This window comes from Netta rufina (genome assembly GCF_964035555.1).
Source record: "Netta rufina genome assembly, chromosome: 2".
NCBI classification, from domain to species: domain Eukaryota; kingdom Metazoa; phylum Chordata; class Aves; order Anseriformes; family Anatidae; genus Netta; species Netta rufina.
In genome coordinates, this window is record NC_140124.1 from 29,880,402 (window position 1) to 29,902,348 (window position 21,947).

The 21,947-nt window shown below is 36.8% G+C and overlaps 1 protein-coding gene across 4 annotated transcripts in view; it reads right to left on the bottom strand.

Annotated features, from left to right (window-relative positions):
* Positions 1-16,437: 16,437 nt before the first annotated feature.
* Positions 16,438-21,947, bottom strand: part of ETV1 (ETS variant transcription factor 1) — a gene marked incomplete at both ends in the record, with an annotated part of 63,869 nt that continues 58,359 nt past the window's right edge. For all 4 annotated transcript variants that reach the window (XM_084282951.1, XM_084282953.1, XM_084282954.1 and 1 more), the window contains 2 exons: positions 16,438-16,659; positions 19,116-19,217. In XM_084282951.1, coding sequence (XP_084139077.1) covers positions 16,438-16,659; positions 19,116-19,217 — 324 coding nt within the window. The remainder of the gene's footprint in view (positions 16,660-19,115; positions 19,218-21,947) is intronic.

A 21,947-nucleotide genomic window follows, 5' to 3' on the forward strand; every position in this document is an offset into this window, starting at 1 on the left:
AGACCAACCTACTATGGACATCAGTGCAAATAGTCCTAATAATTTTGTTTACCTCCATGTTGGTTTGGGCTTAATCTGTAATTTTTATTACAATGGCTGTAACTCACACCTCTAGAAAATGCAAAAGGTTTTTCAGAGCACTGCCAGAACAAAACAAAACAAAAATAAAACAGCTGAGGATATTTTTCCTATTTCACTTTAGGCAACTAATTTAGGGATGTGCCTAATGCTGCTTCTAAAAGTCAAATCAGAATGGCAAGGGTTGGAGTAAATCAGATTAGGAGGGTTGAAGCACTGTCTATTGTCTCAGCGGTGAAACCCTAGTTTCTATAGCAAGCCTATAGTAAGACATGAAATTAAAAAAAAAAAAAAACTGAAATTTGTACCTATAAGAGGAATGGAAGTATAAGAGAATGTGTTATCTGGACGCGCTTGACACCATGCAAAATGAGCTGATTCATGACTGAACTACGGCACCTGCACCAGCCAAGTGGTTCCAGCATTCAGTGCTAACTCAGAAAGGGGACATCACAGGTGTGAGAAATAACAAACCCCACTGGCTGTTAGGAGGAGCTGCTAGAGCAGACTTTTCACTGCAAACCACCAGAACTGAAGGACAGAAGGACCTGGATTTACAAGGGAAAGCTTTCCTCATCTTGTAGAAAAGCCCGATAGAACTGAACAGGAATTGAATGACACGTTCTATGACGATGATTCCAGTTGCCATATTTTTGAAAAAGATGTTTTTCAAAATCTATAAATAATATTTCCTGTTCTGTTACATTCAAAGATTTTCCTAATACATTAAAGCCAAGAGAAAGCCGATGGCTTCAACCCTGCTAACTTCTACAGGGATTTTCCATACGGAGAACACCTATTGTATTGATCTGTGATAAACCCTTAGGATTACTGTAGTCATTTGACCATGCATATACAATGCATTAAAATGCACACAGTGCTCAGTGTTTTTTCCATTCAAACTTGAAAAAAAAATAATAAGCTAGTCATTTCTTCTCTGAGAACTTTTTACCTCAGTAAATGATAGAGGTATGTTTCTGGGTAAAATAAAATAAAATAAAATAAAATAAAATAAAATAAAATAAAATAAAATAAAATAAAATAAAATAAAATAAAATTCTAGGAACAATTTTCTATGCAGTGACTCAAATCTCAAATGATTGAAATTAACAGTTTTCACATTTTTGTAAATTTAAGGAAAAATTTGACCTTCTTGACAAAGAATCAGAAACCATCTACTCTTTCTCTTACTCTGTCTCTGAACCTGAGCTAATTTAATTCTTGGATGGTACTGATTTCTTTGCTATTGCACGAGTACAGAATTTGACCTTATAACTTATGAAACCTTGTATTCAATGAAACTGCATTGGAGATGTTTTTACACAACATTAATTGATGCTTATTGGTGGCTGAAGGGCTGATCTTTTAAAGTTGTGGTATCAGGCATTTCTTGCTTGTGGGCCTTTGCAACATGACAGCAAGTACAAAGACTATTAAAATCTCTTTGTGAAAACACAGAAAAATCAATCCTCTTCCACAAGGAGGTGCCCTCCAGCACAATCAATACAAACTGGTACAACAATATCTTGTGATGCTCCTCAGCTACTTTAAACCTTTTTGCTCAGTAAAACTCACAAAGTGCTGTTGCCTTTCATCTCTGCTGGATAGTGCCAAATGAAGATGTATTTCTAAATGAGTTGCAGGGCAAATGCTGCCATCAGTTACAGGCATCCCGCATCCCCCTTCAAACAGCTTTAAATTCAACAAGGTTGTAAAGGACTGAATTCACCTTGGATTTAGTCCAGTAGAGTTAAAGAAGATGGATTTGTTTACTGCTTTGAGACTTTTCTTTCCTCCTTCACCTTTAATTATATTACAGGTTCTTGATGGAAATTTTTGTTCTTCATTGTGATTCTGGCATGTTAGAGAGACCAAAACCAACTGAATCTGAGGAATAAAAGTCAACAGATTTTCACCTGTCTTGTATTATTGATCAATGTTAATAGCTTTTATTACAAACCATTAGAAACAAACTTGTTCAAGAACTATATGCCTTGATCAAGTGGATATCTATCAACTTATCTAACATTTTTTTGTCTCCCTTTAGGATTGTTGTATGCCAGTCACCACACTTTTAACTCACAGCTTTGGAAAACTTCTGCAGTAATATTCTAGAAATCAAAGATTTTCCCTAGATCACTGTGAACCCTGGATGGGATTAGTTGAGCTATTTGGTTCCTACTGCCTATCATCTAGTATGATCTTTTATTTTCTTCTAAGTATTCCCTGAAAATAAACAACACAAAGACCAGAGTGATAAAAAGCTCTAGGTTTACGCCTTCAAAGTGTTAGAGAGAGGAAAACACTCTGCTAGCTTAGGACAAGATCACTGCAAATATATTTAATTAAAAAAGACCCTTAGTAGGCTTGTTAATTGAAAAAGTGGAAAAAATAAACAGTATTCTCCATCCTTGTGCTGTATTTCTTTATGCAATGAAACACCAAACTCCATGACTGAAACCAAATCCCATAAAATCTTGTCTAAACAAGCCCAATCAAATCAAAATCCCTTTTATGGAAATTAACCTTCTGTGAGAAGAAAAGAAAACTCAACCAAATAGGCTATATGATACTGTAAATCAGTACATTAGCTTTTCAGCCTTATAAGAACAGAGTTTAAGTTCTGTTATTAGGCACAAAAGCAAACAAATTTTGAGCCAAAGAAAGGTCATTGTGATCTGGCTGCATCACACAGTAGATTTTTAACCTCTGTTTTTATAAGCAACTAAATGAATTTATTAAAAATAAGAGTGAAAAACAAATGGTTGTCCTGAATTCTCCTCCTCTATGTGTAAAATATATGCAAATGCAACAGAACCTGATTAATGAACCAGAGAATGGTGTTACTTATTATTGCTCCATCATTCCCTTGACTCTACAAAATACCTTAGCAACAAATGAAGTTGTAGGAGGACAGAGCAACCTCGTAGTAAACACAGAGTATGTCTAATCTGCAAGCACTCTGATTGATCTTTTCTCTTTTTAAGTTTACAAATTCTCCAAAAACATTAAAATTCTTTTCAGTTGAGCTGCCATTAGGGGGGCATCTCCCAACAACAGTCTTCCAGAACTCGGGGATCAGACAATACGTCAGATGCCAAAATGTCTTGTGGGCATTTCAAATTAAAGTAGGACTAAAAATGAAAGTAGAGTACTTGGATCCCAGAACTGCTTGCCTCACACAGTGACATGAAACTGCTGCTCAGCTAAAACACGGCAGATTTCCATAGGAAAAGCCATAGGATCTTTCTCTCCCACTGTGTTCCTGTCAGCTATTTTGATGTCTAGTTTAAGAAAAAGTCCATGAAACTACATCTGCAGGACTGCTAAATTCCGCAGCAGACAGCCAAGGTTAGGCTGGGATTCAGTGCAGGAGCTCTGCCTAAATGCATTGCTGCTCACAGGGATCACATAGCCCCCATTAGAATAATTCCCTAAAGATTCTTTGTGTGGAGAAGTGGAAAATGCATCTAGTGCTCAGCTACTGAACTGGATGCAGCTGGATTCAGCTCTAGATCAAACAAATCTTAGTATGACCATTCCTCGTGCATATCTCCTCAGTTTGTACATACAGTGCAGGAAAATACTTTCTGAAGCCACAATATTGTCAAGAAATATTGTTTAACTCTGACTACAGTTAGGAATCTTACAGTTAAGTTTAGGAATATGGAGAACTTCACATAATTGCTTATCTTTTTCATAGAAGTATAGAGTCATTTAGCTTGGAAAAGACCTTCAAGATCATCAAATTCAACTGCCAGCCTGCCCTACCAAGGCCCATCACTAAGCCATAACCTTTAGTCTACACATCTCTTAAATACCTTCAAAGACGGGTACTCCACCACTTCTTCAGGCAACCCATTCCAATGCTTGACCAGCCTCTCTGTGAAGAAATTCTTCCTAACATCCAAACAAAAGCTCCCCTGGTACAATTTGAGACCATTTCCTAATGACTTATCACCTGTCACCTGAGAAAAAAATGACAAAACCTTTTTCACGGTGTCTATCTCCAAAGTATAAAACTGACTTCAACTCAACTGAGCTTTAGTGACCTTTAGTAAGATAATAACTTTACTAACTAGACCTAACCTACTGTACTCTATCTAATTCTAATAACCTAGAATAACTTTGCACCTGACTAAAGGTTAATCATGGACAGAAACACATGCTAGGAAAGGAATCAGATGATTCCATCTCTGATTCTGATTCTTTCACAATCTCTGATGCAAACATAATTTTACACTTCTCTTGCAATCTTTACAGTGTATTAGTCACAATATAGTCACTATTTCATTAGAAAGCTGTGTTTCAACTGTATACTTTAATTTTTCTCAAACATGTGGCCTTAAATATAACCTTAAACCCAATTATTATTATTCTATCTTCTTTCAGTCTTATGAAGATTCTTATGAAGTTCTTGGTGGAAACCCTTTTTGTTTTATTATTATTTTTATTATTGTTATGCAGAAACTAGCAGCAAATAAATAGATTGTCTTATATCAGTAACAGAAATTTATTAAATGTTCTTCCCCTCACAACTGCTTTTCAGTCTTTTCCTAATTTTCAGTTCCATTTTGAAACTGGACAAAGTTTTATGTTTATTACTTATTATTATGTTATAAATCAATGCAGTTCTTCCTCTCATCTTTTTCTAAAGATCTGACTTATCAGTTTAAGTCCTCCTTGATACACTTCAATATCGTCTCACCAAAATTTATCTTGTGTACTCCCTTTCTAGGACAATGAGACTGGCTTCTTCTAAAATTGTGTGCAGTTTTATTAGTAGATTTTATGTACTGGGAGGAGCTTGCTCTTGCCTTTTTTTTTTTTTTTTCCCTAAATATGTCAGACTGGAATAAATGCCTTGTGGAGATCACACTAAGTTGTAACTTACAGCTTCAGGATGGCAGGATCATTAATGACATCTCTTAATAGAAGCACTTATATATTAATAATGTATACATTAATTACATGGCTATTATATAAAGTGCCTATAGAGTCTATGTACATGAATAGTATCCATGTAGTAAATCACAAAGCTATATGTCAGCTATAATTATCCATGCATTTTTAACTTCTTCCTGCTCCACTGGGCAGCCTCACATCATTCCAGCATGTGGGATAACAATCTTTTTTTTTTTTTCTTTTTTTCCAACAATGTCTAGTTTCATTTCAAAATTATAACAGACTACTGATCAAAATAGACTAACTTGGTCAAAGCTCAGATTCTCCTTATAAACAGCTTTTCTCAATCTAGAAGATCATTTAGAATGTGATAACTGACATCTTAGTGAGCTTATAGACATTGAGATTTTCAGATAGCTAAAATACAATTTTAAGTTGTCAAAGCCTGCATTCTCAAGGCATTGTTAAAGCTTCTAATATTTTATCTTGATAAATTTCTAAGATGAGGTGGTTGTTTTTGAGTCTTTCTACAGAAAATAGATGTAGCACAAAATATAAAAGTCTCAAAAGCTCAGCTTCTTGTAGATATAAGGTTTCTTCTTTCCTATTGTCTGCTCACTTCCACAGCTGCAACACAAAGGCTAAAGGCTTGGACAGGTCTACTACTGAGGAACCAACAGATTTTCTGAGATTTTCAACACCATGGGCAACCCATGACAAGACAAATTCAAGATCATCATTATTGTTTTAACAACACAGAGGAAGAAAACAGTTGGAGATAACTTCAACCACATTAATTTAGCTTCTGGAAAATGTTTAGGCAAGAGATGAACCATCAACTTATATCTGATATCTGAAATCATTGATAACTTTTCCTGAAAGAAACATTTAAATATATGTGTATGTACTAGCTAACACATCTTTGCTGCCTCTCTAAGCCACTCTAACTTATCCATCTCCAAATCCTTTGTCACAACTTGAGAATTTCTGACACAGTGTGAAAAGTCTGACAGATTTCATAGGCAGACAAATGATTAGACCCATGCTATTATTTAAAAATTTCTAAGAATTCTATGAATAGTTTTTGTTTTGCTTTGTTTTGTTTTGTAGCATATGAGGCACAGAAAAATATATGATGCTATGAGAATATTGCTATAAAAGCCTTTTTTTATTATTTTTTGGCATGGTAATAACAAGCAGTATAGGTATGAGTAATACATCTCCTTCACATTGATGTCAATAAAAACATTATACCACACTGCTCTATGATGTATTCTATAATTGTGGCATAGCAACAACTGCATACAGTAAAGAGTGGGTTACAGGTTTCAGCTTTAAATCTTGATTCCATGTTTCTAACAACAAGAATCAAGAAAAATATTAAGAAGCTTGTTAGCTATTGGCTTTTTTAGGGGAAGATGATTTTTTACTCATAAAGCAGAGTCTTGAAAATAAATAAATAAATAAAATAAAGAATGCTATCCCATATTCATATATATATATATAAAGAAAAAACAAACAAACAAACAAACAAACAAGACACCACTGGACTGGATGACTGGACCAGGTTGCTTTTCTTGGTATGTATAAGTCCCTCTAGATCCTTTTTTTTTTTTTTTTTTTCCTTTTTTTTTTCTGCAATACTATTACTGTTTATGTACTGATTCCTGTATTCGGTTTTATCTTAGCAATAAAGAGATGTGGGTTTTAACATGATGAATATTTACTTTATTGTATCTGGCCAAATATTCCACATGGGTTTATTCCTATTAGCAAATCTGAGACCATTTCATACAAATTCTTGCTGTTTTGAGTTACATATGTCTCCACATAGAATGAGGTCCTGGATATACAGTGAAGCAGAAGCTGTGCTCATCTGATGAATTAAAGATCTCTGAACAAGACGTTCTGAGCTGAATTTTACTTCTCATGAGTTACAAATTACACCTTGCAATTGCCAATTTGCAACAATACTGAGAACTTTAATCTTCTTTTCTTATGCTTAATGCTCTCAGGAGTCTTACTTTGCCCCTCCCTACAGGATACAGACATATGCAACACAATGTTCTTTTAATGTATGGAACTGCTGTCTTTCAGGGCTTGCATGAGAATTCAGCTCACACTTGCCATGACATTTTGGACTGATATGATTCTGGGAATTCGGCTCACACTTGCCATGACATTTTGGACTGATACCATTCTGGGACAATCAATCAGCAGGTAATATATATTACTTCTATAGCTAGATACACTACATACATCTTCAGAATATGCAGAACATCTTTAGATACGCTATATACATCTTCAGAAATACAGACTTCCCATTACAGTTTATACACAAGGTGCATAAACTTAGCCTGAGCTAAACCTGAGCAACACTTAAATCAGCCAAATAAACCTGCCCCTTGTCTTCCAAAAATATTACTAACTGAAGACACTATGCACACAGAGTTTTTTCTTCTGAGTCTCTTGCTGTCTGTATTTGTCATAATCATCCCATCAAAATCCAAACCATTTTGTCATAAGAAATCTGTGTATGGATCCGCACCTGCTTTCAAAGAGTCAGATGCACTGGTCTGTTGATACAATTGATATAAATGCATGAAGTCACCTAAGTTTTTAAGCAAGAGTCCAAGTCTGATGAAATTAGGATATGTACTGCTTAATGTTATCTGTTGAGGATGGAACTTAGAGCATTATGGAATATGTTATTGATAAAGTTAGAGGTAATATGAGAAGAGAAAGACATTCATTAGTGTTTTCTTCTCTCTCTCCTTATTTTGGGGGAGGAGGGAGGTTATAATTTCTGAGTCCTGCTTCAATTCTATATGTCACAAAACAGCTTTAGCTCTCTCTATACAAAAATGCCATGCAGAGAGAAAACATCATGGTGAAATGTTAGGTGTTAAGCGGCAAGAATACAAAATGAACCTATTACTCACAAACTAGTCTTTTTTTTTTTTTTTTTTTTTTTGAAAGACACAAAGTTCCCAGTCAAATACAGATGTGGCAATGTTTCTCTTCCTTTAGAAATAACCCTGATCCCAATATCAGCAGCTTAGTAATCATGTGCAAGTTGACAAGAGCCCTTTTGTAAAGAAGATGTTTGCTAGAGAAGGAAAACAAATCCTAGAGACAAAGTTTCAGATTTACAGATTTTGTGTTGAAATAATACACAAACTACTTCATCCAGTTTTGTTATATACTCTTTTTAGTATAATCACAGGACCCAAACAAAATGCACGATACAGAGCACTATCTTGAACCAACTGAATTTTGTGCTTCTGTTTCAAATAGTACTCACCCATACCAAGTCCTCTTCTGTAGCCAAAGGTCCATCTGTCCTGGGATGGACACCAGCAGTATGTCCAGAAAGACATTATGAGAACAGGGTAACTCAAGTAGATCCTCTGAGGGGCTGACAGGCTCTGTGTTAGGGACTCCTTGATTTGGAAAGTTGAACTTATCATTGTAGCCAAGAATCACTGTTGGCCATTTCTTCCATGATTATTTCTAAACAATATTTTAATTCTTCACTCATTTAGGTTTTGTGCCACCCCAAATAGCTTATGTCAATAAATTTCACAAATTAATAGTTGTGCCATATGATAAAGTACCTCCTTTATTTTATTTCAGTGCCTGGACTGCTTTTTTCTTTCTATTGCCCCCCAGTAAATTAGTGTTTTGAGACTTGGTATATTATGATTCCCTGTTTCTCTCCAAATATTTCATAATGCTGTAGACCTTGATTTTCATCCCTTCTCAGCTATCTGTCCCAAGGCAAATCCCTTTTATGTTTCTGCCAATTCACAAGCCATTTGCAAGTCTTACTCAGTCTTGTGAACTCTCAGTATTTTTCTAGCTCTCCCATGAGGTGAGATGTCATGATCAGAGCTGTAGAAGTGGCCAGAGGGACAAGAGAAGTGATTATATGGAACTGTTTTCCTGGCATTTAGATGGCATAAAGCAATTAATAAGCCAAGTTTAGCTTTTGGAACTGGTTTTACCACAACCAGGCTGTGTCACTTACCAGTCAATAAAGATTATATAAACTACTCAGTTTAATGGATTGCATAGTTCCAGGAACTGACCTTTCCTTTTGGGGCCTTGCTTCTTCAGTCACTAAGGATAGATTCACAACGAAACTTTAGGTACTGTGAAGTTAAGCATTAAAGCATCTAACAGATAATATGTTACTGAGTAGAATATTCCTCTCTATGTTAGGAAGAATAAAACAACAAAACCCAAATTCATAAAGCTTGAATCTTGAGCAGGTACATGCAAGCACTGAGAGTCCTATTCTAAGAGTAGGCATCTGTTCTGGGCTCCAAGGACAGCTTTAACTCCTATAGGCAAACTCTTGTAGTGCCATGTTGAAACTCTTTCTTGAAATTCATAGTATAAAGGTTCTCTTCACTTTATTTCTCTGTAGATGCAGATCTAGGTTTTCACTCATTTTGTGTCTTTCTCCCACATTCCATTCTCAGAGCAAGTAGAAAAGCCCTGGTTCAGTTGACCAGCATTTGAAAGAGTTTCTGAAGGCCTTTAGATAACCTAATAACTTGTGTCTGGGTTCACAGAGCCTTATAATATGGAGCATAGCAGTGGCAGAAATTCCTTTGACAGTCTAACCTTTGTGCGTACATCTGCAATGAACCTGAAATTTGCTAGTCCAGAGAATGGCTGGAAGCTTAGTATGCTCAAGCTATCTGCATGTCCACACAGTCTTTATAAACAGCTGGGAAAGCAGTCTTACCCTACAGAAACCTGCTACCTTTGCTGAGGCCAATACTAAGCCACCTATTGCAGAGACACCTGGCACATAGAGTCTGCCAGCATTGGACACAAAATGTCACTATAAGAGTTAAAGAGATGCATATAGCTCCACCGCAGAGAGCTTTGTACCAATAAATAAATAAATAAACAAATAAAAATTGTGTTGTCTACATCAGTAGAATTAAGAACACTTTTTTTTTTTTCACTTTTTTTTTTTTTTTATTGGTCTTATGCTATTCCCAGACTTTTATTCATTTGCATACCTTTCTCAATAATGTAACAAGTGAAAGTGTCCTATGCAGATACCACATCTAAACAGGCATACACATTACTAATAACAAGTATTGGATTCTGTTTGGATAAAGCTACTTAGCTGACTTCAAGGAAACCAAAATTATTTACACCAGCCTACAATCTGACTCTTTATCTTTTTTTTTTTTTAATATATATGTATAGTAGGACAATAAAGTCACTGCGTTTATAGCCCAGAACACTCTCTGCATATGCCAGTATGTTGTTTGCTCTTTTAACAGCTGCCAAACACTGTGCAGATGGTTTTACTAAATTATCAACAATCGCTCCAAAGGCAGTGCTGATATTCCTGTCCTTGGGGCTGAACCCCTTGTGCAGCTCTGTTGGTGCAGCACATTTGGCCCACTGACCACAAAGTGTACTGCCTCCAATTACCTCCTCTCTTCCTCTTATCTCAGTTTACTGATTCTGTATTTATCTTGGTCCCTTACTTCCTTATCTAAAACTCTACAATCTTCCAGGTCCCCTAATGTAGCTCATGATTTGACTCCTGTTGTTCTCATCTAATATTATTGTCCCTTTCTGCATTTTACTTTCTCTCTTCCTTTTCCTGAAGCACTCCCTCAAGCACTGGGGTCTTAAAAGTCATTACTGTTTACAGAGTTTATTACTTTCCATCATTTCTTATGATTCTCCTGCAGCATGTCTTTCAAGTAATTATCTCTGTGATTTACTGTATCGGTCATACAGCCTCCTCCTTCCTGTACTAATCAGTTCTGGATTAGCTACTTGGTAGGGCTGGATTGTCACCAACCAGCTTTTACCCATTTCTGTGCCTCTCTCACTGGCATCATGCTTCCTTTGGCTTTCTACATGGACACAGACCTCACCGGGCCTCCCATGGCACATTCACCCCAGCTCACCAGGCAGCAGCCTTAACTGCATATTTGAGCAGAGCTCTAGCTCTGAGGAGCTGGTGCCTCTGCAAAACCACCTCTTTCTGCTGCCATTTGGGCTGTGTAGCCATATGCCACTTCCCAGGCAAAACTGACTGAAAGCCACTGCAGAGAGCCCTTTGTGGTACATCTGAAACACTCAACTCTCTGTACCTGAGCTTCTATAAAGTGTTACTGTTCTAATGAGGGCAGTGTTAGCTAAAATATTGGGGGTGAGTGAAGAATTGGTTTACAACATCTTCAGATGGATCAGCTGCATCCTACCGGGGGAGGAGTGGACGGGGCGGGGGGGGGGGAAGAACACACACACACACAAAACAACAATAACAACAACAAAAAACATTGAGATGACTCCTACTCATTGTTTTCTGGGGATCTTGAAGAAAATTAACTGCCACAGCCTGCAGTACAGATCACACAGCAAACATGCTATTTTAGACCATAACCATTTACCTGGTTATTTGGAGTATGGAAAGAGGCACTGAAAGGCATTTAGTTTGCAACAAAACAAACTGAGGCTACTAGCAAACTAGTAAAAATAATAAAAAAAAAAAAAATACGAATATCAATGGCTGTAATAACTTCACTACTGTGCAAGTAAAAAGCATGGACAGGGGCAGAAATGCCCAAACAGCTTTGCAAAATCAAAGACAGAATTATGAATCATTAAATCCAAACACCTGACTGTGACCCTGTCTCAGGGGTACCATCCTGTAACGTCTAATAACATCAGGATGCTCAATGCAAAACAAACAAACAAACGAAAAAAAACTTCAGAGTAGGCTGTGTATTGCTGAGGTCAATCCAATGACTTCAGTATCCTTCAGTAAGGATTATACAGCAGCAGTATGAAAAATGTCATACATTTCTAGGATAAATAATGCTGTAATCTTGGAGAACATCATGTTTATCTACCCCTTCTTTTGGTGATTTTTGGTGTGTCATTTTCACACACAAAAATAGTTCTTTGGGAAAATGTCAATGAGATTCTTCATAGGAATTTTCAGACTCTTATATAACAAGATGGCAGAAATATTTCCTTCCCACAGAAATTAAATTGGTATTCAAGGAGAATCAAGTATTTCAACCTCCTGAAGCAAGAGATAAAGTTAACTTTACCTACCTACACAGTCATGAAAGCTGTGTGGTAAGCTACAGCCCTCTGCAGATGTACTTATGATTCTTAGGGATCTAACAGATATCCTCTGGGTAATCTTGTAGTTTTAAAATGCTCCGGCCCCTACCTAGCTTTCCATCCCTCCCACTCTGCCACAAATTACCACTCCTGTAGCAGAAGCAATAGAAGATGATGCACTGAAGTTCTTTCTCCATAAGAGAACAAGGAGAGCAGGGTGCATTTATGTATCACAGATGCTCCAGGTCTCAACCTGGTACCTTAGTAAAATGAATACAGGGAACTCTGAGGTACTGGCACCTGCTCATAGCTGTTACTCCCTTTTCAAGCAGAATAGCCTCTGGTAAATAAATAAATAGATTGGAGTGATGATTCTTAGAGTGTAGGATACTACATTAATTAAGACTCCCAAAACATCTTTGAAGGAGATTATTTGGAGAAGTCCTTGGTGCTATTAATGTGAGCACTGAATAGGGTTGTTCATGATTGCTATTACCTGTAATATATAGACTGAAGCTAATGTGCTTCAGAGAAGAAAGTATAGCCATTAACAATTCGGAGATTTCATCATACCTTTTGCACACATTGATCTATTTCCTGCTATTAAAAAGAAAATAAACAAAACAAAAGGCAAAAATATTTACTAGATGATATTATCCTGTGATGATGGACTTGCAGTTCAATCCAGTCAGATGTCAAGGGGCAATAAATCTCTGAATTAACCCCTGGGAATGGTCCTAGGTATCTGGGAATCCAAAGAAGAAAAGAGCCTGAGCAAAGGGTTTTTCAGAGAACACTGGAGAAAATGTTTCTATACCCCAATTTGTCCTCACTAGTACAACAGCTAACTGTGCAGTAAAGCAGACAGATTTGGTCTGAAAAGTGTATGAACTTCATGCTTTTAGAAAATACAATGTTAAGATTTGCACTGTAGTTGATGTACAGGAAAGTTACACTGGTGACCTTGGAGAGTAAAGGCTTAGGCTCTGTTCCTAAACCAAAATTTGTGCATTGCCATACAGAAAACTGTAACCTTAACTCTCTTAAATGGATTGAAGTTTGTCTGCCAAGTCCTTATCTATTTGTACCTCTTCAGTTTCTGAAGCAGCTGAACTGTCACAGTGGAGAAAAAAATGTCCAAGCACCTCAGCCATCCCTCCGCGCATGGGTCTTGCAGTGATGTCTCCTAGATGTGCTTCACAGTAGCACTACTTTGTGCTACTGTGGCAGTAAATGTACACAAGCAACCATGCACAATCTAACTCCAAAACAGTTGTTCCTAAAAGAGAGGTGAAGCCTGTTTTTCTTCCTTCTGCTGAGGAAGCAGCTTGAAAACAAACAAACAAAAAAAAACAACCAACCAAAAGCACCCCTCCCATTAACCCCAAACACACACAATCAAATTCAGTAGGGCATTAAAATGCTCTGTGAAAATGTGTATGTGTTTCTAGTTGGAATCAATCCTTCTCTAAATTTACAGAGTCCACCCTCCTCCCTTTTGTTAGTCAAATACAATGCTTTGACAACCTAAATACCAGCTATAATGTATAGTTATAATATACTTACAAGTGAATTGTATGTACTCCTTTTTTTTTTTTTTTTTTTTTTGGGGGGGGGGGGGGGGGGCTTACATTTCGTGGGATGCTTTCCTAGGCACTGGGAACAGACAATTGTCAACTCTTCTTCCAAAAGAAGAATCTTACTTCAGTGGCCAATCCAGTCTAAATGGTTAGGAATCCAATACACAACAATCTTGCAGAAATCAGCTGCCAGATTTATTATTCTACCTGAAAACCCCAAACAAACAAACAAACAAACCAAAAAAAAAAAAAAAACCAACCAACCAATCAAACAAAAAAAAGTGGAATAAAAACAGATTTTAAATAAACCTCTTAGGTACATTTTAAAAAGGGTTAATCAGTTCAGTGAAAGACTTTTATATCTTCTGCTGAGAGATCATGGTAATGTTGGTCTGATTGCTTGTTTTGTTCAGTGAGTCACTACCGTATACAGATATATATATATATTTCTTCTTAAATATTACACATTTGATGCTTTTTTTTTTTTTTTTTTTTTTTTTTTGTCCAACCCCTTTCCCATACCCACATCCTGCCACAGGCAGGAGGCGCTCAATGATGACATTAAAAAAACAAAATCAATCCAAGGACTTTTCATCAAAGCACGTTTCATTTGAACCTTATTTCAATGGAAACTACGTTTGTTGTTTTTGTTTTAAACAATCTTATTTAACCTTTTCCCTTTCCTCCTTGGTAATTATGCAGTTTGAGATTTGTGATTCTGGGTTGATCACTGCAAATTTAAGTGCCATTGAGACTTACAGATAACAGAATTAGGTGGTGTATTAAGGCATACACACAGTCCCATAAAATATGTTGTCTTATGTATCTGAGTAAATTAAATACCTGCCCAAATGTTTTTTATGCACCCGTGATTTCTAGTGATCACTACTTCTGTACTTTTGATTAATTGCATGTTAAAATATTCATAGCTTAACTCATGTCTTAATTGACACAGGATGGAAAATTAACCCACCACCTAGGATTGTCTTTGAAATCCATCCATTGTGATGAAAATTATTCTTGTTTTATGGTTATGCATTCATTTTCCTCCCACTTCTCATGAATATAGGAAAATGAGGCAATCCATATAACACTTATATAAATTTCACTGGGCAAAGAAAGAAATCCACATCTTACCCTCTCTAACTCCCTTCAAACTAGTAAATATTATATTTCAGAAAAGGTGCTCATACATATTTAAAACTTTTGCTTTTTTGCTTTCTTTTTTTTTCATTTTACGTACAGAATATTGCGTTTGGCTTGTATTCAGATTACCCCTCTCAAAAAAAGAAAAAAAAAATGGGGGAAAAAAAAGAACTCAAAATTTAAATTGTCTTCCGAGCATATCAGATCACATTTACATTTAGTGTCCAAAACAAGTTGATTGGTAACATCAGTGCCAGCACTACAACGTCATACAGCGACTTCATGGTATTCTTTGACAGTTCGTCTCTTTTCCACCGAAAATTACAAAAGGCTCTGCAGAGCTTTCCTCAGCAAGCTGAAGCTTACTAGTCATTTGTGGATGCGCATAAAAGCTGCTTATAGCACAGCTATGGCGTAAGCTATTTTCTAAGCAATAAATGGTTCAAGTCATCTATTTTGTCCTGAAATGCTACCTGTAGTTACAGCATTGCTTATAAATGGTCATAGTAAATTCAGCATCAAAGAGAATATTACAGAAAAAGACAGCAGCAGAAGCATTAGCATTATCTAGTATTTATATATGTTATCAACATAACACAGCAGTAAAAGGTTTAAATGCATATTAATGGGTACCGTGTCTAAAAATTACTAAAGTACCTATTTAGTGTATTGGATATTTTTCTCAAGGAGTGCTTGCTGTGTCTAAACAGCATAATTAGATATGTGACTTAGTACAGTTAATTCCTATTGATTAAATAACTTATTTATGTACCAAAGGAAATGGAAGGATACAAAATGTTTTCTCCCTCCTGATCATAATCCTGTATTTAATGCTGACATGATCATCAGAAAGCCTACCACATGTAATTATTACCCTCAAATGGATCTTGAAAGGTCTAAACCATAGCATGGGCCATATATGAATAGCAATGTGGCACCAGTTACAGCATGCAGCTTGTGGTCTGCAGTCATGGATTTTGTTATTTAGTCACTGTACTTACAGCCAATCTGCCATTAAATTGGATTTTTTGAAGCCCTACCAAAAACAAACAAACAAAAAAACCTCTCAAGATGCTTGTTTTTAGAGGCAAGGTGCAAGGTCTGCCACTTCAAGTTTCTAAATTAAATGCTATGGTATATGCTTTGCTTCTCTTTTATAACTGTAGAAAGGCAATTAAGAATGGCAAGAAACAAATGCCCGAGGCATGCTGTGCTGATATCATCAGCAAGTGGTTATTTTGCACAATGAGAATTAACTGTACTACGGATACCCAGAGAAAATGTACAGTATCTTATGCTGATATGAAACAAAACAGACATGATATAGCTTTTTTTGTACTTAAAACCTGTATGTTCCCTTCCCAAACTTAAGTAAAAAGCAAACCCACCCTTTTCCTCCTGTTACACAGAATAACGTTTAAGTTCCAACCCTCCCCTTTCAAATAAAGTGCGCTGTCCATGGCAGACCATAGGAGTAATGCAACAGGAAAAGCCCCTTTTAGTGTACTATTTAAAAAACAAACTGAAGTCGTTTCAGCTTTCCTCTGGGTCTTGTGAAAGAGGAGAAGCCTAAAGGAGGGGGAAAATATCCCCTTCACTGTCACTGTTGTTAATAGACGTAGCCTTCATTATAGGGGTGGGTGTTGCAGCAGCCACCGTCCTGCACGTAGACCATGCTCTCATCAAAGTGGGACAGAGGCACAGTGTCCTCCTCATTGATGTGGCGCTCCATGTCAGTCTTCAGTAAGGGGCGCTGGTTGTCTGGAAAGGCCATGGAGAAAAGCGCTTCAGGGTCGCAAACGAACTTGTAGACATATCTTTCTCCAGCAACCTTAGGATAACAGAAGTAAGAAAAAAAGTGCAGTGTAAGGCTTTGTGGTTTTGCAACTCCAAGTTCAACAGACCTCTTGAAGAATACACCCTTTCACTTAATAATGAGACAGAAGAATGGGTAAGGCAATGACCTAGCAAAACCAGGGATCTGCAGAAGCAGTCTGCAGATTTGTCTTGATTTTGAGACATATGATATCCTGTTGGAAGATGAACTAGCTCTTCTACTTTCAAACTTTGTTTGCGGTTGTTTCCTATACTTAACCACAAATGGAACTGTTCATATTGGAAAATGTAAACAAATTGTCACTACAGTGGCAAAATAAAATGACTAAGTCCAACACACTGTGAAGTGGAAAAAAGAATCACATTGCATGATAGAGATCTGAGTTTCACTTTATGTAAATTGATTCATACTTAAGTATAAAAGCACTTAGTTATAGTGTATGCTGATTGTACAGGGACAGCGTAAGCAAATACGTAGGCTAATATGTACTTAGCAATTGCTCATGCAAAGCCTGTGACATGTGGATTTGCTTATGGAGGGACAATTATCCAACAATCCTAAAGTTTTCCTTTATTCAGAAATACCATTAAATGGATGTGCTTCATCTAAAAACAAAACAGAAAGCTGGTCAATCATGTCTTCTCAATCACACTAAGGAATTATGGCAAAAAAACACGTTGCATGCTCATCATTTATTAAAATTATTTGAAAATAAAGATCATACTGTCTAATTCCTGCAACTAGAGCTAGTATGGGATTGAAAGCGAATGAAGGTGGCAAAAGTGCTGCAAACTTAACTCTGTTCTTAAAGGTGTAAAATAGTCTGAAGTACCTCCTTAAAGTTTCAGCTTATCTATTTACAAATAATGTTATGTCTTGGTAGGGCCTTGGTATATCTGTAATAGATTTTTTTCATCAAATTAATGTCAACAGGTTTGACAGACTGAAGTCTGCATTTGGAAGCTGGACATTTGCATAGCTTATTACCATTGCCTAACTTTAAACAAAAGGGGAAAATTGTGCATACAATTTTTTAAGTAAAGAAGCCTATTGCAAATCTATAATCTCCATTAGTTTTTTAGCATATAGTAAGTGGTCAGCTAAGATGATCCCAGCGGAAAATTCAAACATTGCTCTGCCAGAAAAATAAATATTCAAATTAGCTTTTGAAATGTGTTTTAAATACACTCATGTAGATTAAAAATAAAAAAAAAGGAAAAAAAAAAGTAGCAAAGAGTTAGCAAGCTAGCTGTCAGAAGAACTTTCCATATTAAATGTATATGTACATATTATATTCCTGTTCCCACCTATTCAACTAGTTTCCCTCTGTTTGCCACTTACTCTTGCCTCCGTGCTGCCTTTGAGCTGTGGCCATGCATGCCTCTGGCTGAAGCACTGCCGAGTAAAACCAAGCATTTTTGCTTCTCCCCAACTGGACCTTTTTTTCAGTCCACTTTACAAAGACTAAGGGGATAAGACACAGAAGGGGATAAGGCACTGGCCATAAGCCAGTACTAGCCTGGGCTGACCAAGCAGACACCCAGAGAGTGAAACAGGCAAGCACTACAATGATCCCATAGTCATAGCTACAGAATCTGGAGCAGGCAACTCCAAACCCAGACTTCACAAACCCTACAGAAAAAGTTACCCAGCAACTTGAGCGGAGGACATTGTTTTTATTCATGGAATTGGCAAATGGCACGTTTAAACATGTTAGTCAACACAGATAACAAAACTAATGTGCCAGGCTATGGAACAAGTTATATAATACAATGTGTTTCTTATGATCTTTGATCATATCTACAAATTTCGTTGGTGCAGAAGGTTTCTCCCAGTGACTTTTCAGTCTAGACTATAGCATTACATAGCAAGATTTAAAAACATACATGTAAACAGCAAGCCACAGGAAGAGGTTGAATACAGTCAGCAAGACAAGACTGATATACATAAATTATTGTTAAATACTTCCCATAATTCAGCCTATTATAAAATATTAAATTCCACTTAAAAATAGTATTATTACAACATCATCAATAAAATATTAAAGTATTTGGTATTTTAATAGGTATAATTTTTCTCCCTTATCTTGCAGTTACCAAAGTAGCCAAGCACTGGGCAGATAATTTAGATCTGCAAAATATTATTCATAGTGTATGCTGCTGTTTGCTTTTACCAGGTGCCAGGAAGCTCTTTTGGATATTTTTGAATGTTACCTCTTTTCCTGTAATCATGATGTGCATTGTGTGAACTGAAACCACAGACACTTTTTACATTGAAAAAAATATCTTGATGCATATACCTGGTAGGTGAAAAATATAGCTTATTGTTTGTCTAAATAGATGAAAAACCTATCTAAGCAATGCAGTTAAAAGTACTCTTTGTAAACTGACTTAACATGCAGATTAGCATGCAATATTCCAGTGAAATTTAATACAGAATTAGATGCTCACCTTTTGCATGATTCCTTTTTCATAATAATAGCGAAGTGATCGGCTAAGTTTATCATAGTTCATAGCTGGCCTATTTTTCTGAATCCCCCAGCGACGTGCCACCTGCCACATAAATGGATTAGCATTGATTTGTTAAATGCATTTAGCAAGCAGATCTTATCATCAGATATTTTATTTGGGGACGGAGCGGGGGAACCCTGCAGGTAAAATGCATAAATAAAAGCGAAAATGTTGCCATGACCTGAATTTCCCATGTACTAACATGATTCTTAATTGGACTCACCACTCATCTGTTAAACTTGAAACAGACTTACTCATTAGCAAATGTGACTGTTTTTTTGCTTTTGTTTTGTTTTGTTGGGGGGGGGGGGAGGGGGGTGGGAGGATTATTTTGCCTTTTTAAAGAAAGCAATGAAAAATTCATGTCATATAAAGAAATTATAGACAAAAAATATTCATCAAGCTTCATCAGAAAACTTTCAAAAAAGATGAAAACTTCTCTTAGTTTGAAAATATGTATAATTGTTCTTGAGTTTTCCTTCCTGTCTTAACACTACCAAATTCTATTAAACACACATACATACAGGCTTAGTTCATGAACTAATACAGACCGTAACTTGGAACGATGGCAATGCTGAGATGGCTACAAGATAGGAGTCAAAACTGAGTCCTAAGTACAATTTCAGCACAGAAAATAAATTATCAGAAGAGGAAGGCTAATCACCTGGAGGAACTATATGGCAGTACGAAGAACAGGATAGAAACTACATGATTGTGGTTGTATTTCTCTTTAAAATTAATATTAAAGGAAGCCACAATTAACTTGTGAAGCCATTTCAGAGAACAATATGCCTTCTGCTCCTATGATTTCTACTTGCCTCTATGCTTCCTGTTTTATTGTCAAAGGTAGTTCTGGAGAAAGAGAGTTTTTGTTTGAAGAGCTTAACTGCTTATTCCCCACCCAAAATTACAATCGGCTGTTTGTGACATTTTATTTACTGGCTGTACAAATGACTATCATGTCACTTGAGGGGAGAAAAAAAAAAGATTATGACGAAAAATAAGAGTCGATGAGCTCTTTAGAGCAAATTTTATAGAAATGTTTGTGAGGTGCATATGCACACAGCTCTGGGAAAGGGAGAGAGAAGCCAAGCAGCTTCTCAGCAGACAGCTCTACAAAACTTTCCCACAGGTGTCTGGAGTCATTTGATGCAAACCATAGATGACATGCAGCATTGAGAATTGAAGGGGACTAAATAGCAACAGCAAAAGCCATGACTTTGATCTCCATCTGGACAATAATTTTTAAAATTTCTTTTTATATAATTATTTCCTTTCAATGGTGCAGCTTCTCAGGCTTATGTAAATTATCATGGCTCTGCTAACTTTAGCTATGTTACAGCTGTATCAAAACATACCTCCAAATCATGTCAATTTATTCCAGCTGTAGATTTGGCCTAGATATGTAACCTTGATTCGCCTATTCATCTTTGCAACACATGCCTACATCTCTCTTTCTTTACTCCTGCCAAGTTTTATTCCTGCATTAAACAAAGTCCTAAAAATCACTACTGTATCAGGTTTGCATAATAAGTAAGTACACAGCAAAGTTTTCTATAACAAAATAATCATTGAGAATATGCTATATTGTGTGGTATCTTGACTAAATGAATAGGCAACCAAGTCCAGAATTAGTCTTGGTAAGAAAATCTTCTTGTCCCTCAACTACAACATATATCAAATCTTGCTCTGGGGAAGAGATTCAGGGTTCAAGGCTTCCACCCCACTTTTCTGTTGAAGGTTACTGTGCCGGTGATAAGGCAATGGAAGTGGACCTATGCCAATTCTTAACCTCCACAGTTCACAGTCACGTGCTTTGTGAACGAACTATGGTGCCTGAGAAGCTGATACATACTTGTTTCTGTTATCACCCTTCCTACATAAACCTCCAGAAAGGGATGGCATAGAAAGGTCATGCCACTAACATCCTCACTTACACAGCTGAACCAACAAGGTCTTTGATTTGCCTTCGATTCACACTTGGCAACCAACAGAAGTGTGCAACTTCCCACAGGCTATTCTTATTCTAATCGACAGCTTTTGTCAGATCCATGACATTCACATGAAAACAACTTAGTCTTCTTTGCATTCACAGAGAGCACGGAGGAGCAAGCAAGTTTCAAGTTGTCTGCCTCCTCCAGATCTTAGATGTAGCGCTGCTCAAAACCACAAAGCAACTGCTGTGCAGTCAGACAAGCAGATGATCTGGCTAACTTAAATGTGAGTATCTAATTCTTCACGGAATTCTGCAATATGTAACTCTTGGGGCTTTATTTTGTTATTTTCCTTTCTTTAACTAATTAAATCTATAAAGTTTTTGCAACATATGCTGGGAAGCATTGTTCAATAAATCTCTTTGATCTTGAAAAATACTGGACATACCTTAAAGACAGGACAAAACTTAGAAGTTAAAAAAAAAATGCCAATATTGGCCAGAGGAAAGAATCAGATGTTCTGTGATCAAATCCTCAAATGCACAATGCCAGGATCTGCATGGTGACTGTCACTAGCATGGGGGATGTTCGGTCAGAGCAGAGCCGGCACATGGGTCCCTGCAGCAGCCTGCCCCTCAGCCAGACCATGTCAGGAAGAAAAGGAACATCAGTACCATCTCCATCCTCAGCTACCCTTAGGGCTGTTGGCACGTCATGTAACTTAAATGCAAGAAAGCTTTCATATCGCTTATGGCAGCAGATGGATGGCAGAAATAGCTGGTGGAACACAGAAGCTGCCTTACACCCCCGAAGCTTCTGACTCAGAGAAGATTCTGAA